The following is a 21271-nucleotide window of genomic DNA, read 5'->3' as shown; positions in this document are numbered from 1 at the left end:
AAAGCGGTGGGGTCCGGCATTGCTGGTGTGTGGAGAGAGGCTAATGGGGTGGGGTGCGGAGGGAGCTGGGACTGAGATGAGTTGGTGCTGCAGGTGCGTGTGGGGAGAGGCCTGTCTGGAGGCTTCTGGGTTCCAGGTCCTCATCTGTAAAAAGGGGGATGGTGATACCCACTGGGAGGGGGCAAGCAGAGAAGGGTCAGCCGGCATTTCCCCAGCCAGTGGGGATCCAAGAGCAGAAACAAGGAGCTCAGTGAGGTGTGGACCAGAGGCTGGTGGCTGGCAGGGAGGGAGGTGGGCAGGAGGCAGGGAGGGCGGCCCCTGTGGCTTGGCGCTGGGTGGCTCCTTGGTTTTGGAGTGGCTTCTGCTGCCCCAGCACACCCTCTCCCCATCTCACCCTTCTCAAAGCCTGTTGGTAAGTCGGAGTCCTTGGGGCACCGCTCCCGAGGGTGCCTGTCTCTGTATTTGGACATCTCTGCTTTCCCAAGGGCAGCACCTGTCTTGCGATACTGTTTGGAGTTGTTTCTCCATCTTCTGGCTCAAATTACAAAGTTCTTAAGTGCAGAGGTTCCAGATTACTTATTTGATATCCTAGGTGTTAGTCCTGCTTCCAGTGCTACTGTAGAGTGCTGTGGCACGAGACCCAATGGAAACAGCTGATGCAGATGGTGCTCTTCCTTCTCCTTTTGCTCTCTGTCCACTAAAACACTATAGTGCTTTCCTTCTTCGTCCCTCTGCGTCTTTTTATCATGTGTGTGCACGTGTGTGTGTGTGTTATTTTTTTAATGGATGACCAAATCTTCATTAGTGAGCATAAGGGCTTTGGACTTGGAATTATTTATGGAATTTTCTATGCATATTTATTCTGCACCTACTCAGTGCTCTTGTAATAGTGTGGTGATACAATGATAAAATATAGGATGCCTAGTTAAATTTGAATTTCAGATAAATAAGTAATTTTTTTAGTTCAAATATGTCTCCCATATTACCATTGTCCATTGTAATTTTGTTAAATCTTCAATCTTAGATGGTCAACTAGGTAAATGATGTTCATTCCAATGGGCATAAACAGTAAAGGAATAAATAAGGAATAAATAACTGAGAAAATGTAAATATAGTGATAAGCACAATGTAGATAATTAAAATAGGGTGACCTTATCTTGGTTGGCTGCTTTCTGGGTCACCCCAATGACTTTAGGGCTGAATTGTTTGGGATGGGAAGTTCTGAAGGGAAAGAGGGATTTGGTTTTTTATCCTTTTTAAAAAAAAATTTTTGGAAAAATGTACATAACATGGTTAACCATTTTAAAGTATAGAATTCACTGGCATTCAGTGTAATGCACCCATCATCACTGTCCAGTTGCAGAACATTTTCATCACCCCAAAAGGAAATCCATACCTGTTAAGCAGCCACTTTCCTTTAACCTCCTCCTTGCCCATGTAATCCGCTTTCCGTCTCTATGGATTTGCCTATTCTGGATGCTTCATATCAATGGAATCTTAAATATGTGGTCTTTTGTGTTTGGCTTTTTTCACTTAACATAATGTTTTCAAGATTCATCCATGTTGTAGGATGAACCAATGTTTCATCCTCTTTATGACTCAATAATATTCCGTTATGTAGATGGACCCACATTTTGTTTAGCCATTCATCTGTTGGTGGTTGGTTGGGTTCTTTCTACCTTACAGCTGCTGTGAAGGATGCTGTTAGAGCCCCTGCTTTCAATTTTTTGGCGTATATACCTTGGAGTGAAATTGCTGAGTCATGGTAATTCTATGTTTAATATATTGAGGAACCACCTGTTTTCCACAATGACTGTGCCGTTTCACATTCTTACCAGCAGTGTATGAGTGTTCCAATTTCTCTACATCCTAAACAACATTTGTTATTCTTTTTTTTAAATTGATTTTAGCCATTCTAGTGGGTGGGAATTGGTACCTCATTGTGATTTTGACTTGCATTTCCATGATGACTTATGATATTGAGCATTTTTTCATGCAATGGTTGGCCATTTGAATGTCTTTTTTGGAGGGAAATTGATTTTATTTAAAGGGTGATGGGAAGACAATAGATGTTTGCAATGAGGGAATTACATTATTCAATTTTTACATTAATAGACCCCCCAGCTTCTGGGTGGAGAATGAGGGAAGCAGGGTTACTGGCTGGGAAGGCGTTTTAGGAGTGGAGGGATAGATGACAGGGGCTGAAGCAAGTGTTGCATAACTCTCGCAATTTCTCTCTGACATGAGGTAAGTTACATGAACCCTGAGCCTCAGGTTCCTCCTCTGTGGCATAAGAAAATAACAGCTCTGTACTCCTAAGAGCATGTTGAAAATGAAATGAGGTCTGGAATTGAGAGAACCTGGCCTGAGGTATATCGTGTAGCTGACTTGTCGAAACAAGGGCTCCCCTGGGATCTACAAGGGACAGAAGTTTAATGGGAGACTTCGAGGAGACTTAACAGGGGTGTCTTGTCAGCTCTGCCCATTTCAGCCCTGCCCTTCTCCTCCTAGGCTAGGGAGAGAGTGATGAAAAGAAGGGAGAGGAAGATGGCTTGGAGAGGTGGACGTATCTAAGCTTGTGGACCTTGCCCTGTCCCTGGAGAAGATGAGCTCATGGCCTGAGCCTCCCAGGGTCATTGCAGGGCTGGGAGGAGGGGCTACAGGAGGTGCAGACCCTCTGAGCCCTGGACCACCACTTGGGCAGTGTCCCATAGTCACGGGGCCCTTTGGGGCCAGGACTTAGAAAGTCTGGTCCTGCTCTCACACATCCCTCCTGCTCAGCCAGCTCCATCAAAGCTTACCTGTCTGTACAGCCTTCGGGTTAAGAGTAGTTGTTTATGTGAACTCTTCACCATTTGTTCTTAGTTCCCAAAAGTCAAGTAACCCTTTGTATATGGCTAAATATGCCAGGTTAAGTGGGTGATACGTTTGGCTTGGCAACAGCCTTTCACATCTGCTCAGCCTTTATAGGGCGTGGGTCCTGTAGCGGGAATCTCCACCTCTCTCTCTCCCCTCAAACAAGTTAATACCTGATTGGGTGACCACCAGGACCCCAGGACAAGGCTCTGTGTGTCCCATTACAGCACTTGTGTAGGGTGCAGGAAGGACCTGTTTGCTTGTCTCGTTTCTTGAGCACGTGTCCTATTCATTCCCGCCTTTCTAATACTCATTTCCATTCCCAACAGAGACCTGGCCTTTAGCTGATACTAATGTCTGTTCAGTGAATGAATGAGTGAGCCATGGATCTCATCATGGCCAGAAAGGTGGTCTGCGCAGCCTCTGTTGAGACCTTTATAAAAGGAAGATTTTTTAAAAATTAAAGGCAAATGTTCATGACTAATTCATGCCAGAGAAAGAATAGGCCGGCCATTGTCATTTTATAAGGATTCATACTCCAACCCGTGTGCAGGTCCATGCTTGGGTGTGTTCTGTGTCTCCCGGGAAGGCCACTGCTAACGTCCTGCGTGCTGCCCATCAGTCCTTCCTGGGTCTTCTGCTCCTCTGGCCTTGCTCTCCAGCCCACCCCTCCACCAGTCGCCATCACAGCTCAGCCCCAGCTTCTGAGATGCGCGTCACCCCCTTTTCCGCACAGGCTGAGGCTGCTCAGCCCAGAGCACGATGCTGTGGGATGATCCTGGGATTTGGGGCCGAGAGATGAGGCTCTGCCGTTCATGGCTGTGTGACCTGCAGTGGTGAGGCACCTCCCTTGGCCTCAGTGTCCTCCCGCAGGCACACGACAGGACATCATGGTGACCTGCTGGGCTGGGTTTTGAAGACTAACTGGAATGAAAGGTTGATGTATCTGGTATTCCAATTGTTCCAAAAGTTTTGCCTCTGTGCCTTCCTTGTCCCCTTTGCTCTCGACCTTAGACTCCTAAATCCTACATTTTCCTCGGGACTCCGCTGAGTGTTTACCTGCAGTGCATGCAACAAGCACTCACGGGGTGTGTCCCTGGGCCGAGCCCTGTGCTGGGCACTGGGGATACCGCCGGGGCCTGCTCTCCTGGAGGTGATGTTTGGAGAAGGGAGTCAGAAACAAAGCAATTCCAGAGAGTGTTTGATACTCCGAGACGAATGAAACAGAGTGATGCAGTCGAGAGGAGGTGAAAGGAGATAAAAGGCTCTTTGAGGAAAGGACATTTGAGTTGAGACCAGGAGGAAAAGTAAGGACCAGCTCTGGGTCTGTTTCCCGAAGGGGCTTTCGAGGCGATTGGATGATCCAGTCTAAACCCCCTGCCAGGTCTGGGCTTGGCAGGTTTGAGGAAGGGTGAGGAGCCTGTGTGCTGGGGTTATTACCCCTTCTTGTGTTTCTGTCCAGCCCCTAGGATGGTGGACATGTCCAGGCCAGACCACTGCACCCTCCACACTTTGTTCCCACCCTCTCTGCCCATCTCTGCTGGTCGGGCTCCTCCCCAGTGACTTAGCATCACTTCTTGCTCTAAAGGCCATGCCTGCAAGGCAGGTCTTGGAGGAAAGATTAAGTGTGAAATGAAACCCCTCCATTCATTGTAAGGGGGAACCTTTCTAACCCTGAATGAGGGGCTTTTGTTTCTCCACGTTACCGATTACTGAGCACCTGATTTCATCATATAAATAACATGAATAACAGTAACAGCTACTTTGAGCATTTTCTATATGCCAGACACTGTATTACATACCTCACATGCAAATTCTTTGATTTGTCACACTAACCCTGCAAGGAGGGGATTACTGGCCGATATTCACAGATGAGAAAATGGGAGATGAGAGTAACAAAGGCATCTGCCCAAGGTCAGGAGCTAATAGAGGACAGGATTGGTGGCCATGGCAGTTTCCCTTCTGGAAAAAGGGAGAGTTGGATTTACTCATGTCCAGGACCCCTTCCAGCTCTGTAAGTTGATGACTGAAGCTTCAAGAGACGCCTTCTCAGGTGGGGATTGTACCCTGCCTTGGAGGTAACGGTGGGCCCTCAAAAAGGGTGGGATGGGTGATGGTCCTGCAGCTGTTCGTTTACTTGAAACAGAGCCCAGCTTCCACTGGGTCTCCAGTTCCCCCCAAAAAGGGAGGAACTGGAGGCTCCAGAAAACATTGCTTAGCTTTGCTTTGAAGTCTCTCCCTCATCCTGCCCCTACTCACCTTTCTGCTCCTGGCTGGAAGGCTCCCTGAGGGGAGGGGGCCTAGGAGTGGGGGTGAGGGTTGAGAGTGGGGCTTACGGGTCTCGTGGGAGGTCAGAGTGGGAACCCAGTGTCGCAGGCTGAGTCATGGCTGCCCTTGTGAAGCTAACGGCAGATGCTGAAGCAAACTGGATCTACAAGCACCGCGGCCAGGGCACAAACAGCAGGTTGAAAAGGCCAGCCTTGACTCATTTGGGGAACTCACGTCCTGCTTTCACCTCCTCACCTGTTGATGTTCGGCATCAGGAGGATAAATGGAGTGCTTCTCTGCAGTGCAGGCACCCATCAGTCACCGCATCCCGTTCCCCGATGCCGGTTCCTCTGGGCGAGTCTCTCTGGAGTGATGGATTAGACCTGCCTTCCTTCTCCACTTGGGAGATTCATGCAGAGGACAAAAGGAGCTCAGGGCTGCATATAAAATAGGAAGTGTATAGCTATTTCAGTCTGCAAAGTCATAAGCAGGGGCTAGTTCCAAATGCCCAAGGAAACTTTATAATGGATTGGAAAGATGAGTCATCGATTGATTTATTCATTCATATTTCCTTTTCCTGTTGCATTTGGTTATTTTTTTCATTCCTTCTCTCATCCATACCTCAAATGTCATTGCATACCTATTCTCTACCAACTTCCTCGCTAAGCTCTGTGGTTGTCCCTTCCTTTAAGGAGCTCACTGTCTAATCCTAAAAAGGGAAATTCCTTCAGAACCCAACAGGATAAGTGCTGTTTGGACATGCACTCTGTGGGATTGGGAACTTGTGTTGGGAAGGGTGGTGGCATGGCCATTCAGAAAGGGCTTCCTTGAGAAGCTGGATTAGACATTTAAGGGGAGACAGTTGGGCTCATCAGGTAGAGAGGTGAAAGGTGAGCCATCCAGGTACAGATAATAGCTTGAGCTAACATGGAGCATATTCAGAGAAGGCCAAGCACTTTGGTGAGGCTATTTGGTGAGGTTTGGGTGGTAGTGATGGTGATATAGTGAAAGAAGTGGGCTGGTGGGGGCAGGAAAGGCCCAGAGCCTGGAGCACCCTGGTTTCCCATGGGCTGCACCTGCAGCAGGGGTGGGTCTGTTTCTGCAAAGTCTTACATAACATCTATAAGGACACGGGTACCCAAGGTACAGTTGTGGCTTTTCTCACAGTCATGACTGTGTGAGCCTGAGATGTCCCAAAGCCACCCAGGAGTGCTGTTTCCTGAGCCCCCGTATGAGGGGTTGAGCTGTGTGAGCCCAGCAAGAATCCTGGTTGCTTCCTTCCTCATCTGTGATTTCACTCATAGATCTGGGGGATATTATTCCCAGTTCTTTTACCAACCAGGATTCTTTCAATGTTCAAATGAGATCATAGATGTGAAAAGGTGGACTGCTAGGAATGCAGAGATCACTGGGCTAGAATTTGGCAGACGTGGGTCCTCACGATACTTACTCTGTGATCTTGGGAAATCCACTTCTCTCCCTGGGCCTCAGATTCCACATCTGTGTAACAGGGGGGTGGACAAGGTGATCTCAGGGCCCCCTCAAGTACTGTGATTTCACCTCTGAGCTCCTCGTGTAATGCTGAGGACCTCAAAGGGTTAAACAAAGAAACCGATGATGCTGAACCCACAGATGCCTCCGTGTGATTTAGCTTGGGTTGGTGCACTGCCATTCTGCAAATGAAATGCTCTTGAAATATTTATATCCATTAATGAATGCAGAACCTTAAAATTAGATGGTGTGATATTCATAGACACTCAAAACTGTCAGGAGGCTTGGAGAACATCTACTGAGCTTTGCTCCCAAGCAGGAATCCCCTCGCCAGCTTCTGTGGTGGACTTGGCATCTGCGGGTCCTCTTGCCAGGATAGGGGACTTGAGTTATTTCTGGCCTTGTGTTGAAACCGCAACGCCCTCATGAACATGAAGTGCTATTATCACCTCCCTGCCTTAGATATCTCTAGGAGGAGAGACTCAGCTTCCATTTCCCCCAGGGTTTCAGAGAGATGGGAACTAAAATCTGAACCTAACCCTCTAAGCTGGGGCCTGAACACCCAGTGTGCCTTCCCCCAACGCTTGGCCTGGTCCCTGTCCCTGGACACTGCCTGGTCTTTTCCTGATACCTAAGCACTGCTGTCCACCCATCCTGGCCCAGGTTCTCCTTCTGGTTCACCCCACCCTCCAGGGCAGACTGCTTTGGGAGTTGAGATAGGTCGAATTATTTAGCCCAATTTAGACGTGTTCTCAGTTTGCATCCCAGTGGATATGAACCCACTGTAAACAGGACCTAGTGAAGATGTTAATTTTAGTTAAGATGCAGCCCTGCCGAGTGAGGGTGGAACTTCGTCTGGATTGATGGAGTTTTTGTAAAGAGAAAGCCACTGGGAAGAGCTGGAAGCAGGCAGAGGGAGCCCAGAGGAGAAAGGAGAGGCCATCACTGTATGATGGGGAATCCAAGGATCACCAGCAGTCAGCTCCAGAACACTACAGACTTCTGGGAGAAATCAAGCCTTGCTGATATCTGGATTTGGGACTTCTCCTAGCCTCAAAACCATGAGCCAATGAACTCCCGTTGTTTAAGCCAACACATTGTGTGGTGTTTGTAACAGCAGCTAGGGCAATCTAAGACAGTAGTTTGAGCTTGTCTTTGCTATGCATTATTTGTGACCTTTCTAAATTTTATTATTAGTGATCCCAATATGAGCATTGTCCACTATTGAGCACTCATAATGTTGCTGAAAAATATAAATAAATGTCAATCTTCAAAAAAATCACTGTGATATTGATATTACTGGAGAGTTACAGATTTGGGAACTGGGAGGGCTAAAACTTGCTGAAGGTGACCCAGCTAGTATTGAAAGGATCAGGATGTCAACCAGGGACTGGGGCCTTGAAGTTACTGCAGACACACAGTGCACATGTGTTTGTGTGTGTGTGTGTGTTTATGTGTATGTGCTCACTTAGTCTCCATCAGGTGCATGCATTTCAGGAGGTGGAGGGAGAGGTGAAATGTCCCCTAGTATGGTCTCAGGCTTACTTCCTGGGTGAGGGGCATTGGGCCTTCCAACACGGAGGGAGAGGAGAAGGCTTGAGCCTCGTGCCTCCAGAATGCAGCTTTCTTGTCCTTGGTGCTTTCAGGTCTCTGCATGAGATTATGAGCCAGTGATTCTTTTAAGTGGTTGTCAAATCTCAGTGCCTGAATTTTAAAATGCTGCCTCAGATCATGGAGGCACAGAACCTCAAGGCAAACAGAAACTTGGCATTCTGTGGGATGCTTCTGTTTGCTTTTTCTGGAGATGTGAAAAAAAGTAAATAAATATATCCAGCCCATTTTGATTTCTACTCTGAAGGGAAAATAATGCTTTTAAACCACAGGAGGCTGAATGGCTGGGGCTGCACTTGCTGTGATGCATGGAAGTTGCACTGGGTGAGTCAGAGACATGCGTGTTGGCTGTCCTCTGCCCCCGCCACCCTGGAGACCCTGGGAAAGCTCACCGTACATTGGTGTATAGGTGACTCTTCAGTGGAAAGGGGTTGTCATCTCTCTTCTGCTGTCAGTGATTGAGTCATGTCCCTCAAAAAGACATGTTCAAGTCCCAGCCCCTGCTCCTGTGGATATGAACTAATTTGTAAGTAGGATCTCCAAAGATCCTATCAGTTAAGGTGAGGCTGAACTGAATCAGGGTGAGCCCTTTTCCAAAATGATGGGAGTCGTTAACAGCAGTAGAAATTAGGACACAGGGGTAGGAGACAGAAGGAGACTGATGGCCATGTGACTAAGGTAGAGATTGATTTATGCAGGCAAGCCACCGCCAGAACGCTACAGACTTCAGAGAAAGCATGATCTGCAAACACCTTGATTTTGCACTTCTAACCTCCCAAACTGTGGCAATGAAGACATTTGCTACCTCCATAATATTATTTCTAGGTTTTCCTCCTTATCACAAAGCCTTGCATTTATTATACATTCTTCATATGCCAGACTCCAAAAGCAATTTACGGTTGAGGAAACTGAGGCACAGAGAAATTAAGGTCTTGCCCAAGGTTGTGCAGCTGGATTGTGGCAGAGCTCTGTATCCCTTGGCTTGGCCCAGTCCAGGAAGACTGACCCTGAGGGTCACAGCCATCACCACTAGGCTTCACTGCCTTCCCCCTGCATCTTTGTATCCTGGGACTTATTCCTATGGACCACATTTGACTTTTTTCTACTCTGACAGCCCAGAGTCCATGGTTCAGTTGTTCCCATTTACGCAGTGCTTAGAGCAGTTCTAGGTGCTCAGGCCAGGGAGCTGGAAGAATGGAGACCTCCAAGGGCCACTCCTCATGGTTGACAAGGCACATCCATCTTTGATTGTCAGCAGCTGCCTTGACAGGGAAGTGTTGGTCCATATTCCAGAGGCAAATGCTGAGGCTTGGAGATGTTAAGTGATTTGTCCGAGGTGCACACAGCAGATGAGACCTGGGGTGGGGACGAGAGTGAGGATGGGATGCTTTTGCAACAGGACAGAAAAATTGCCCAAGGGTGACCCTCCCTCCTTGGTGAACCAAAGTTGATTTTTATTCCTGAGGTGACCTTTTGCCTTCAACACTGAACAGATTCTCCCTCCAAATGATCACAACAGGCAAGTGGTCACACACCTCCTTCAAGTGGCTGCCTGGGGTCGGCGGCCCTGGGGACGAGCCTCTGCTGAATATAGCTACAGGTGGCCTGAGAAAGATTCCGGCTGTTCTCTCAGATCCCAGAAGGGAGATGGTCAATCCCAGTAGAAAGTGTGCTGTTCTGTGGATCAAGTGTTCTGGGTTCAGGTCTGGATTGTACATAAATTTGCCACGAGGCTCTGGCTCCCCTGCTGTGTCCTCTCCTTAGCATGAGAGGGCCCCTTCCTGAAGCTTCCCCATCTGCCACGTCATAATCCTACGATTTACAGGCTTTTGAGCATGTTAACTTTGCATGCCCTTTTAATAAAGTCAAGGCTGATGTGTGTCAAGATCAATACAAATTTTTTCCACTAAATCTCTGAAAGGCCACATACTTTGAACTTTGATTTTCATAAAGAAAAATTACATTTTAAAGGAAAATATGTTTGTAAAAAGATTTTTGTCCCAAGCAACAGCTAATGAATTATTAGAATCATGGCCTTTCTCCAAAATATTTGCAAGATTTTTGACATCTTTCCTCAGAGGCAATGGGGAATGTCCTAGAACATTTTAGAAAATGTAAATAACTAACGACATTTTAGAAATATCCTAATGAAAGTACAAGCAATTATTGGCTATTAATTGGCATCAAGACCCGTTTTCCAGGCAACAGCTATGGTCTTTGTATATGTGTCCTCTTTATCCTCCGTGCCACCATAATGCACCGATGATCTCCCCTTGTGCCTATAGAAAGATGGGGTTCTTGAGAGATTGCATGTCATCAGAACTGAAGGAAATGAATTAAGGCTCAGAGATGGCACTGGAGGAGGAAGTAGGCATTGTGCATGGGAGATAAGAAAGTGATGGGGTCTAAAATGCCTCACCAGCAGTGATGAAAGTCAAACAAGAACCATGGAAGGGGTCCAGGTTGTGCAGGGACCTGGACTTCCTGGTGCTTTAATAAGGCCTCGGTAGCAAGAGGGTGGAGAATGCGCTGAAGGTGGCTGAAGCCTGTGCAGAAAGAGTGGGTGGAGAAGGATGGAGTAGTCCAGGCATCCAGGGTGCTGGTTCTGGAGATGGAGAGGAGTTGGATTTGAGGAGCTGAAGATGGTGAGAATCAGCACTAATTGTAGGGTGGAAGGTGTGGGAGGATGGTGGCTGACGCCTTGACAACCGGGTAGATGGCTGTACTCTTCTTCAGCTTTGGCTTCACTTCAGGGACCTCGATGCAGGGTTTGGGAGGTCTCCTGGCCCCGTTACTGGGGGAGAGAGCAGCAGACCAGCAGGTTTGAGAACCGAGAACAAGGATTCTCCCTCCATCTTGCCATGTTTCCCAGTTTCACATTCTTTGAATACCCCATTTTGGGTAATGGTGGTATAAGATTGGAGGAAACAAACACAAACACAAAGAAAAATCTCAGTGACATCTGAGGATGAAATTAAGAAGAAAATTCAAAATGGAAGATTCATGTCATCAACATATGCATTAACAGTTCACCTTGTGACTTAAACTTTTTGTGTCTTGGGAGGGCTGGTGCTAACATCTGTTAACATGTTACAGTGTCATCCACTGATGGTAAAAATTTTGCAATCTCAGTTTAGCAGAAGAATCTGAGGCTTGGGGGGTTTTGTAGCTTGCAGTCAATTGTACAATAGACAGACGTCTGAGCCCTGGCTGGTTTAGGTTCTCTTCCACATACAAATGGCCACAGACTTGCTGCTTTTCACACAACAGTTTGCAAATTCAGAACAATTTATATAATGCTTAATAAAAAGGAATTTGATTCCTGAAGGAGAAGCACGTGGTATTCCTTCCCAAATGTATTTTCCTGCCCTTAGTAAGTCCCACAAAAGGGAAATGGATGTGTTTGGCTGGTCCAGGTTCAGCCCTTAGCAGCACAGACAGCTTTCCCTGTGGGATCTGGGGTCACAAGCATCCCTAGCCTCGGCCTCGCAGTGTTATTAGGAGGTCAGAGTGTAGGACACAACTGGGTTTTTAAATGAGTTTCCCAGTTGGTTCTGTTGGGGGAGGTTCTTGGACCAAATCTTGAGAAACACTGGACTCAGTGGTCACAACACGCGGTGGCTGGCAAGTCCAGAACCAGGCCTGCTTCATCCTGCCCTTCTGCCGTAACCAGGCCTGCTTCATCCTGCCCTTCTGCCGTGGGGCCTCGCCACACCACACCGCCACGTGTGTGAATGCTTCCGGCCAGGAAGGGTTCACCCGGCCCCTCTTGGATGCTTCTATGACAGGAAACTTGCTCCCTTGACAATAACTGTTGACATTCCTTCATGCTTCAGGCTTTGTTTTGTTTTGTTCCTGGTTGGATTCTGCCTCCCTCCCAGATTCACCCTCTGATCGCAGCTCTGTTCTCTGATGCTTCCTTTTATTCACTAATTGCACAAGTGTCTACTGAATGCCTACCATGTTCCAGACTCGGTGTTGGCCTTCAAGGGCTCAGAAATTCATAAAGCAGACGTGACCCTAGGAGCTTAAGCCTCATCTCCTTTTACAAGGAAGAATGAGTAACATGCATATTATATCCAAAATCATGTCTCTTCATTACTTTAATAAGACCTTGTGGCCAATGAAAACATTTTAATACTTTACAAAACCTCTTTCATCCATTACCATTTCCTATCATTCTCTGATCGGAATTTCCCATGAAGTGCAGATGGGGAAGCCTTGGCTCTAAGAGGTGCTGTTGTTCATTAAGTAACCTGTAAGGGGTGGGACTCACCATCTGCACTGGGGCTCTGTGATGCCGTGTCCTGGCTCTCCCAACTCTGCACTCTGATCCTTGACATTCATTTCATCAATCCAAGATAAGCCCGGCCTGCCTGAAGAATATGGAACCATAGAGCCTTGGGGCTGGAAGGTGATTTAATCATCGTTCAAACCCAAGACAGGGGCCCAGCACCCCAGAAAAAAAATGGTACCCCATCATTTGCTTGATGGCCTCCAGTGATGGGAAGGCCATTGCTTCTGGAGGTGAATCTGCCCATTCCTGGGGAGCTGTGGTGGTCAGAAAGCTCCCAGAATAGGGCAGAACTAAGGGTGAGCTCAATAAAGATTTTATGAATGGATGAAAACCACCCAGGGCTGTAATTTCACTGCATGTTATTCCACCCTGTCTTCTGGTTCTTGCTTCTGTAATTAAACTAAAACCAGCCAGCATTTATTATATCTTTGGGTTTACTGTATCCCAGGCTTTGTTCTAAGGGCTTTTACAGACATTACAGTTTTAGTTCTCACAGCAATCCTTTGCAGAAGGTATTATCATTCCCATTTTACCGAGGAGGAGCAAGAGGCCCAGGGGCTTAGTAGTGAGGCCCAGATCCCAGTGTGAGGGGGGAGCCTGGCTGGGGTGGGGTGGTGGGAAGAGATGGCAGGGAAGGAATGGAGACCAAAGCAAATGGTTTTGGATTCCTGGATACAGATCGGACCAAGTGTGGTTACTGGGAAAATCCATGTGGGGTTTTAAAACTGTCATTTTAAGTGTGAGCTCATCTTCCTCACTGAAGAACCACATCTCTGCTTATGATGAATGACGTGCTGTTGGAAAGGAAAAACAGCTTCCCACCAACAAACCGTGGGTGAATGTACAGCTCCCAGAACTTGCTCCTATTAATCCTGAATGATAGGATGGTTGGTTGCATCTTCCCAGGAGAAAACCATGTTCTGAATGGTGTTCGCCATGCATTGGGTCAAATGCTTTTTCTTCTAGATATTAATTCCCCAGAAAGACATCACCCCTAGTCAATCTGCCAGTAAGGGTGGGCCTGAAAAGGCAAGGTCTTTGGCCTCCTGGGTTAGTTCTTCCCCTCTGTTGCCTCGGTGTCCTGCTCTGTGAACTGAGCTCCAGACTACCCACCTCAGAGGGGTTTTGAGGGTTGCATGGAATAATGCACGGAAATCCCTCGCCATGTCTGACACATGGTTGGCCCGTAATGCGAGTGTGTGTTGGTTCTTGTTCTCCCTCTGTCCCTCCTCCTATAACCTGGCCCCAGAGTCAGAGGTCGGGGGTTATTGAAAGCTGACAGGCACAGACAAGGAGTCAGACCAGTTAGCTGGCTCTGCAGTTCCGTGAAGACCGAGATGGAGTGGGGTGATGAGAACTGGGGAAGAGGCAGCTGGGGCTGTTTAATGAGGCCCGAGTGGCTTCTATTTGCTGGCTCCTCTGTCTTTTACTGGGAGTGCTCTGAAATTTGAGCGGTGGATCCTGTCCTTGACTGGCTCTGCCGTGTTAGGCAGGGCCGGGGCATGCCTCAGTGGCACTGCCATTAAGGAAATGGGTTTCAGCACATTTTGTGAGCCAGGGCTTCCCAGGCTCAGCTTGAAATTCTGTCTGGCAAAATTTATAGAGATTGGTCCTAGGATCTGCTGCCATTCAGCTTGGCATGCCGCATCTTCAGAAACGTTTCCCTGGATGAACACTCACCAGAGCTGGGACACGGAGTTAAGGCCCTGCTAATCCCTTGTGCTCCTGTTCTTGGGAGCTGGCCTAGAGTGACCCTGTTATCACAATGAGGTTGTTCTCTGAACATAGCAATAGTGGTTTGGTCCCTGAAGCATCTTGGTAACAGGAAGGACTTTGAAATGAGTACAACACCACTTGCCAGCCTGGAGAGACCAAGTCTCCCGTGCTTTCCCTCCTCCTCCTCCTTCTCTATCTCCATCTCCCTGAGATATGTCAGCTCCTGCCTATTGAGAACCTGCTGGACGCCAGGCACCTTACAAGTAATTACCTCCTAACTTTCAAGGATCCTGCTTGTAGCTTGTATCATCCCGTTACACAGGGTGGTAAACTGAGGCATGGGAGAAGTGATGAGACACACCAAAGGACCCACCGATTAAACATTCTCGAGTTGGAAAGCAGCTCTAGGGCAGAGCTCCTCTGATCCCCTTTCCTTATCCGCCAAGTGGGACAGACTTCTTTATCACAAAGTTGTTGTTAGATAAAAATTAGGCAACTTACATAAAATACTTTCTGCAACACTAGCCACATTAGGTAGGTGATCAATAAAAGTTGGTTTCTTCCCTTCCTCCACGTTCCCGGGGTCTAGATGATTTTGTGAAGTCCAGCCTGCCTGGAGTCTTCATCTTGATTTGCTTCTCATCCCAGAGTTGGACTCTGTTAGTTTGGTTCCCTCCCGTCTTTCCTTCCCAACCCTCTTGTTCTTGGCCCAAGGGTCTCCTGCCTCATTGGGGTCACTGTCTGCCTACCAACAGCACCCACTTCCTCTGCTTCCCATGCTCAGCAGAAATTTTTTTTTCTACCACTCCAGCTGCCATAATTCTTTGGAGACTGCGTTTGTGATAATGATGATAGCGACATTACAGTATTATTATTGTTAATCACTGTGAATAGCTACCATTCACTATTCTCTATGTGTCAGGCAGGAACTGCACAAAGTGCTCTGTGTGGCATATCTCATTTAATCTACTTTCTGAATTATATGGTGTTATTAGTCCTCAGGTTACAGATAAGAAACCCGGGCCGGGGGACGTTAAGTGACTTGGCCAAGGTCACACGGTTAGCAGGCAGCAGATCAGGATTCTCACTCTTAGGGCTGTGGAGGGTGGGCCTCAGCTGGGGTGGGGGGGGCGGGGACAGCCAGGCTTCAGGGTGAGGATGCTGGGGGGCCTGAGTCACACTGGGTGTGAGCAGCGTGACTTTCCACAAATCACTTCCTCTCTGTGACTTTTCCTAGAGGAGCCCCTGAGGGGCGAGGCCAGTGGACATGCTGTGCTCCTATTGGTCGGAGGCTCCTGTCCATCCAAGTGCTGTTTGGGTTCCTGGTGTGGAAGCCGGGGCTGGCCATGGCCGGCTGATGGGTTCTCACACTGATCATTTCCCTCTTATTTTTCAGGTAATGAACCAAAAAGATCATGTCTGAAGTACAAGGAACGGTTGAGTTTTCTGTAGAGCTACATAAATTTTATAATGTGGATCTCTTTCAGAGAGGGTAAGTCTGCTTCACCATTTGTATGTATCTTCTCTGGTAGTGGTGATGAGGGCAGGTTCTAGGGGATTGGGGCTTAATAAGGAAAGGCATTTTATTATTTTTCTTGCCAAGTGGAAAATCTAAATCCTTAGTACATCTGAAAATAAATTGTAAATTGAAAGAGACAGTGCTAATTTCTCTCCTCCCTCGGGCTCAGCACCTTCTCTCTTCTCAATTGCTTTTTCTATTAAATACGTCCATTTGAAGAGAAGTAAATTTATTGGAGATGAAGCTTGCCTATGCAGCACTGAGAAAAAGGTATCTATATGCTCAACATTGGCTGCTGCTCTCTCCCCAAATCCATATATCATAAAACTTTTGTCCAGGTCCCACAAAAACAGAGAATGTTGGTATTTACAGTTGTCCAGCGTAAAGACATAAATATAATATAGCTGCTCCAATTTTTCCGGGATAGACTCTGAACTTGGTCTTTTACACACATGACCCCAATAGGTCCCAATGATAGATTTACTTCTCTGGGTCATTGTAAATGTTACAGATGTGAAATGATTGTATAAATCATCCAGACACAGCCTGGAGCTACCCGTACTCACACTGGCTGCTGCAACTTTTCGTCACGTTACAGATGAGGAAACTGAAGTTTGGAGACATTGAATTTGGGATGCGCCCAAGTTAACAGAGCAAACAAGTATCCAAAACAAGGGATACATATTGGTTTGCTTTTGCTGCATTAACTAACAAACTACCCTAAAACTTAGAAGTTCAAATGACCACTGTAAACTTGGCCTGTGATTCTGAGGGGAGGCAATGTGAGCTGGACCCCGTTGGGTGGTTCTGCTGAACTGGGCCTGGCTTTGCTGGTGTCTGCTGGGCTCACCCACATGTCCGGCACCCTTGGCTGGGAGGGCTCATTCTCCTCCGTGGGGCCTCCTAGGTCTCCAGCAGGCTAGCCTGGGCTTGTTTACACAACAGCTGGGTCGAAAGAGCCAGTGTGGAAACACATAAAACCTCTCAATGCCTGGCTTCAGAACTCACATAACGTCATTTTCACTGTATCCTGCAAAGTGCAGAATCTCCAGGCCAGCTTAGAATCAATGGGCAGAGAAATAGATGCCATCTTTCTTCTAGAAAGGAAGAATCTACACGTGTTTTTGAAATCTGTCATCCAAGGTTAGACACCGGTTTCCAAAAGAAAGTTCTGAAATTAATGCTGCAAATGACTGTTGTATGCCATGGTCCTTGTTAGGTGAAGGTGAAATTCAGTGGGACTGAGCTACCTGGGGAGGTGAGCTGAACCAGGCAGTGAGAGGAGTGGGCGAGGATTCCAGAACCAGCTCTGTTCCATTGAATGGCTCACCACTCCTCATTTGGTCAGAAGTTGCCTGGTGTAAGGAAGAGAGCCCTAGACTCAGGGTTGGGACTGATGAGTCCTGGCGCAGCTACTGCTTCTCGAGGGCCCAATGGCAAGGCCCTCCACTGTCTGCTCTTCAGTTATAAGGAAGGAAAGCACTTTTTGATAATGTCGTGTGCTGGTCATGGGATTAGACTGTGAAAGAAGGGAGCCGACTCCGTCTCTGTTCCTGCAAGAAGTTCTTTATTTGCTTTTTAGTATGAGGTTATATAGTATAAGCATTCTTTGGACTACATGATTGTTTTCCTGTTTCACAAGGAAACTGCGTTTTTTCTAAAATCACAAAACTCACATGTTTACAGCTTTGGGGAACAAACTTCAGGGTCATAATAACCTTGAGTACAGTCTCTTCTAAGCAGAGTGGGAAGCAGAGGCACGGGGGGAACCCAGCATCATTCCTTATCTTAGTTGCCTGCCTTCAGGCACACACAGCCTTGGCTTCCTCCTAACCTTTTAGGAGGCGGCCTCCCTGACTAGCTTGCCAAGCCAGGAAACCTTCCATGCCTCCACATCAGACACTTTTCCATTGATTATCCCCTGACTCCTGATAACCAACCATAGAAGTAAGTGATATTATCTTCATTTTACTGCACTGATCATTTGGGATCAGGGAGGTAAAGCGTTACACAGCTTGAATGTAGCAAAGTGAGATCCGAGGCTAAGGCTGTATCATTCAAGATCCTCTGCTGTTTTCTGTTGTGTTGAGCTGGTCTCCAAAGTGGCCTGTATTCTCCTCAGGGATGCACAGGACATCCCTCTGGATGTGGGAAGACTGTGTTAGAAGTTCTATTTGCAATTGTTTTAATTAAAAATAAGGAAGACATTATAGTCACTAACAATTAGATTGACCCTGGCCACCTTGCTTCATCCATGTGGTGGACATTCACGGGTCCTGTTCAGTAATGGGTCTCAGGAGAGAAGAGGGCTTTCCATGGCACAAACAGGTTGACAGTGGCTCCCTCATATTGCAGAATGCTGCTGTTTGTGACCAGAAAGTGATGTACATCTGTAAATTGTTTTCTGGTATTGACTGCACTAACTCATAAAACACAGGTAGCTTAAAGGGAATGCTTTACAGAAATCGTGAATCAAAAGCAATATTAATAATGAAAAATAGCAAACACCAGGACATGACAGAACCACCCTTTTCCTATTCCTTGCACATGCCCATCACACACAGACATTGAAAAATGATGAGCTAATAAGATCCAACAAGTAGACTGAAAATTTTGAGCTTATCTAAGAAGCTATTTGATGTATGGATTCACAACCATGAGGATTCATAATACAAATCATCATACCTGTATATTGGGCTTTGAGATATGGACTAAGGCTTGACTGAAATCATCACTGTTGGTGAGACACTTCAAAATGACATGCCCAAAACATAAAGAGACCCCTTTGCAGTTGGTAAAGGGGGTTGAAAGATGAGATGGAATCATGATTTTTCAGCAAGCCTCTGATACTTGTTTCTTCTTTCAAGAGCTGTGTGTTTGGAGAAGCTTCTGGTTTAGCCATACTGGCATTAAGAACACTGTAATATATTTTCTGCATTTGGAACACTGTAATATATTTTTGTTAAGAACAAAAAGGAAACATGGTCCATTGATATAGAAAATAATTATTTTTAAAGCATGGCTTATTTCATCTTTATCTCATTACTTAAAAGAACAATTTTTCCCCTTTTTTTTTTGTGATAAAAGATACATAACTTAAAGTCTACCATCTTAGCCAATTTTAAGTATACAACTCAGTGGCATTAATTATATTTACAATGTTGTGCTATCATCACCACCATCCAAGACCAAAACCACATCATCACCCCAAACATAAACACTGTACCATCTAAGACCAAAACCATGTCATCACCCCAAACTGAAACACTGTAGCCATTAAGCAATAACTCCCCATTTCCCCCACCCTCAGACCCTTATAACCGCTATTCTGCTTTGTGTCTCTATTAATTTGCCTAGTCTAGATATTTCATATAGGTGGAATCTTACAAAATGTGCCCTTTGGTGTCTGGCTTATTTCCTGTAGCATGTTTTCAAGGTTCATCCGTATTGTGGCATGTATTAGAGCAGCGTTCCTTTTTACAGCTGAATAGTCTTCCCTTGTGTGTATGTACCACATTTTGTTTATTCATCTGTTGATGGACACTTGGATTGTTCTCACCTTTTGGCTGTTGTGAATAATTCTGGACATTGGTGTACACATATCTGTTTGAGTCCTTGCTTTCAATTCTTTTAGTTATATAGTAGTGGAGTAGCTGGGTCATAACGTATTTCTATGTCTAACATTTTATTTATAATGTATGTTATATATAAGTAGATGATATATGCTTATGATTTATAAATAAATATATACACATTGGGGTTGCATGCTCAAAAATGGTTTTACAGTTACAGAGGCATGCAATAATTACCAGTTGGAGATCATTGATTGGGCAGAATGAGGGAGGCACTGGCAAGCCCCTTCCAGCTCATCATGTTAGGATTTCGTAGTTCTGAGGCATGTGGGTATTTGGCACATACTTCAGACATGCATGAGGCATAATCACAGGATTGACCCTGCTGGAGTATAGGCCTCCTTGCAGCTACTTCTCCAGACATGCCTGGCTATGGTTTGAGTGAAGGCAATGAGACCTCTCAGGGGGATGGGATGAGTTGTAGGATCTCTAAGGTCCCATCAGCAGTATGACCTTGAAGTTAGTAATCCCCAGTGCCCTGGAGCCTCCCTGATGCCCAAGTGCTAAGGATACTTCCTCTCTGCCTCCCGCAGGAGCCATGCTTACAGGGAATTGTGATTACTTCACCCAGCAAGTGCTCCACAGGGAGCTAAGGGCAGCAACCCAAGCATGGGGGCAAGATGGGGCTCTGGGGTTGGCTGTGAAAGAAAGTGGATGTTCTGATGTCAGCAAAGAGAAGGAAGGTACAATCTGGGGAAGCTGATCATTGTTGGTTACAAGGATGCATTATTAAATGTGTGATCTGTAGGGTTCTTGAGATGGTAGAAATTAGCATTGGGGTTTACAAGAGAGAGACAAGTACCCTTTTTCAGACTAGGCCTGACTGTGGTCATCCAGGTTCTCTTTGTTTTCTCCAGATGATGATGAATGTTCCTTGTACCTCCTTCTGGTTGTCTCAGTCCCTTTATACTCAGTCTGAGTGGATGATAGCCTCCCTTCTTGATCTGTTGTGAGATGCTGTGTTGGAAGTGCATGGATGCAGAACTCAGAATATTGCCTGAGAATTTGTCCTGATCAGTGAGAGTTACTTGGTTCTAGCACATTTATATTTGTGGGTGGTTTTTCTAGGACCACAGTGTACACTGCTTTTTGTGCAATCAGCTTGCATTTCTCCAAAATCTATATTGACTGAAGCAAATTCTCAAAGTCAAAGCATCTCCTCAGACTAGTCAACAAGCATCAGGAAGCACCACCTCCGTGTTCAGCAGTAAGACTCAGGCTGATGATGAGGGGGTAGGGAGGCACTAGACAGCCTGGCTTGTGGCCAGAACTGAAATCCAAGCCAAGCTCTGCCACCAATGAGCTCTCAGATCTGGGACATATCCCTTAAAAGCACTCTGAGCCATCATTATATCACCTATATATAGTGATGACAAAGCTTATTTCCTGGGGCATTCAGAAGGGTTACAAATTAATTAATATATGCAAAGCAGCTAGGATGGTGCCCAACGTCTCATTGTGCTATCTAAAATTTAGCTAGTAAATTCTTGCCTCCAATTTGTCAACCTTATTAATTGGAGTTAGTACCCAAAAGGGTTGATCTGATTACCTTACTTCCTTGTTTAAAAACCCTCAGACTTCCTTTTGCTCTTGCTTCTCAGCCTAGTATCCAAAACCTGCATGGTTTGACCTTAAACTTCTTTCACCTGGTCTGGGCTCAAACCATTCTTGACTATCCTTCCCCCAATACCCATCCTGAAAATTCTACCTTTTATTCACATTCAAACTTAAGCTTAAATATATCCTTCACCATGTCTTTTCAGCCCAGATATAATGAATCCCTATCTGATCCATATCCCTAAAGCACATCCTTTATTTGTATTATTCAGTCATCCATCTGCATATTCATTAATTTAGCATTATTAGGCATGTATTATTGAA

General features: G+C 46.2%; 1 protein-coding gene across 2 annotated transcripts in view; it reads left to right on the top strand.

Annotated features, from left to right (window-relative positions):
• The window catches only part of FAM135B (family with sequence similarity 135 member B), a 322870-nt gene that overhangs the window by 98591 nt on the left and 203008 nt on the right, over positions 1-21271 (top strand). For both annotated transcript variants that reach the window (XR_005211678.1, XM_037803310.1), the window contains exon 2: positions 15636-15731. Coding sequence is in view for 1 of the 2 variants with exons in the window: in XM_037803310.1 (XP_037659238.1) it covers positions 15655-15731 (77 nt within the window). In the remaining variant the exon portion in view is untranslated. The remainder of the gene's footprint in view (positions 1-15635; positions 15732-21271) is intronic.

The sequence above is a fragment of the Choloepus didactylus genome, chromosome 14 (genome assembly GCF_015220235.1).
Source record: "Choloepus didactylus isolate mChoDid1 chromosome 14, mChoDid1.pri, whole genome shotgun sequence".
In the NCBI taxonomy this organism is placed as follows: domain Eukaryota; kingdom Metazoa; phylum Chordata; class Mammalia; order Pilosa; family Megalonychidae; genus Choloepus; species Choloepus didactylus.
Note: the sequence above shows the minus strand (reverse complement) of the source record. Positions and strands in the feature narration are given on the sequence as shown.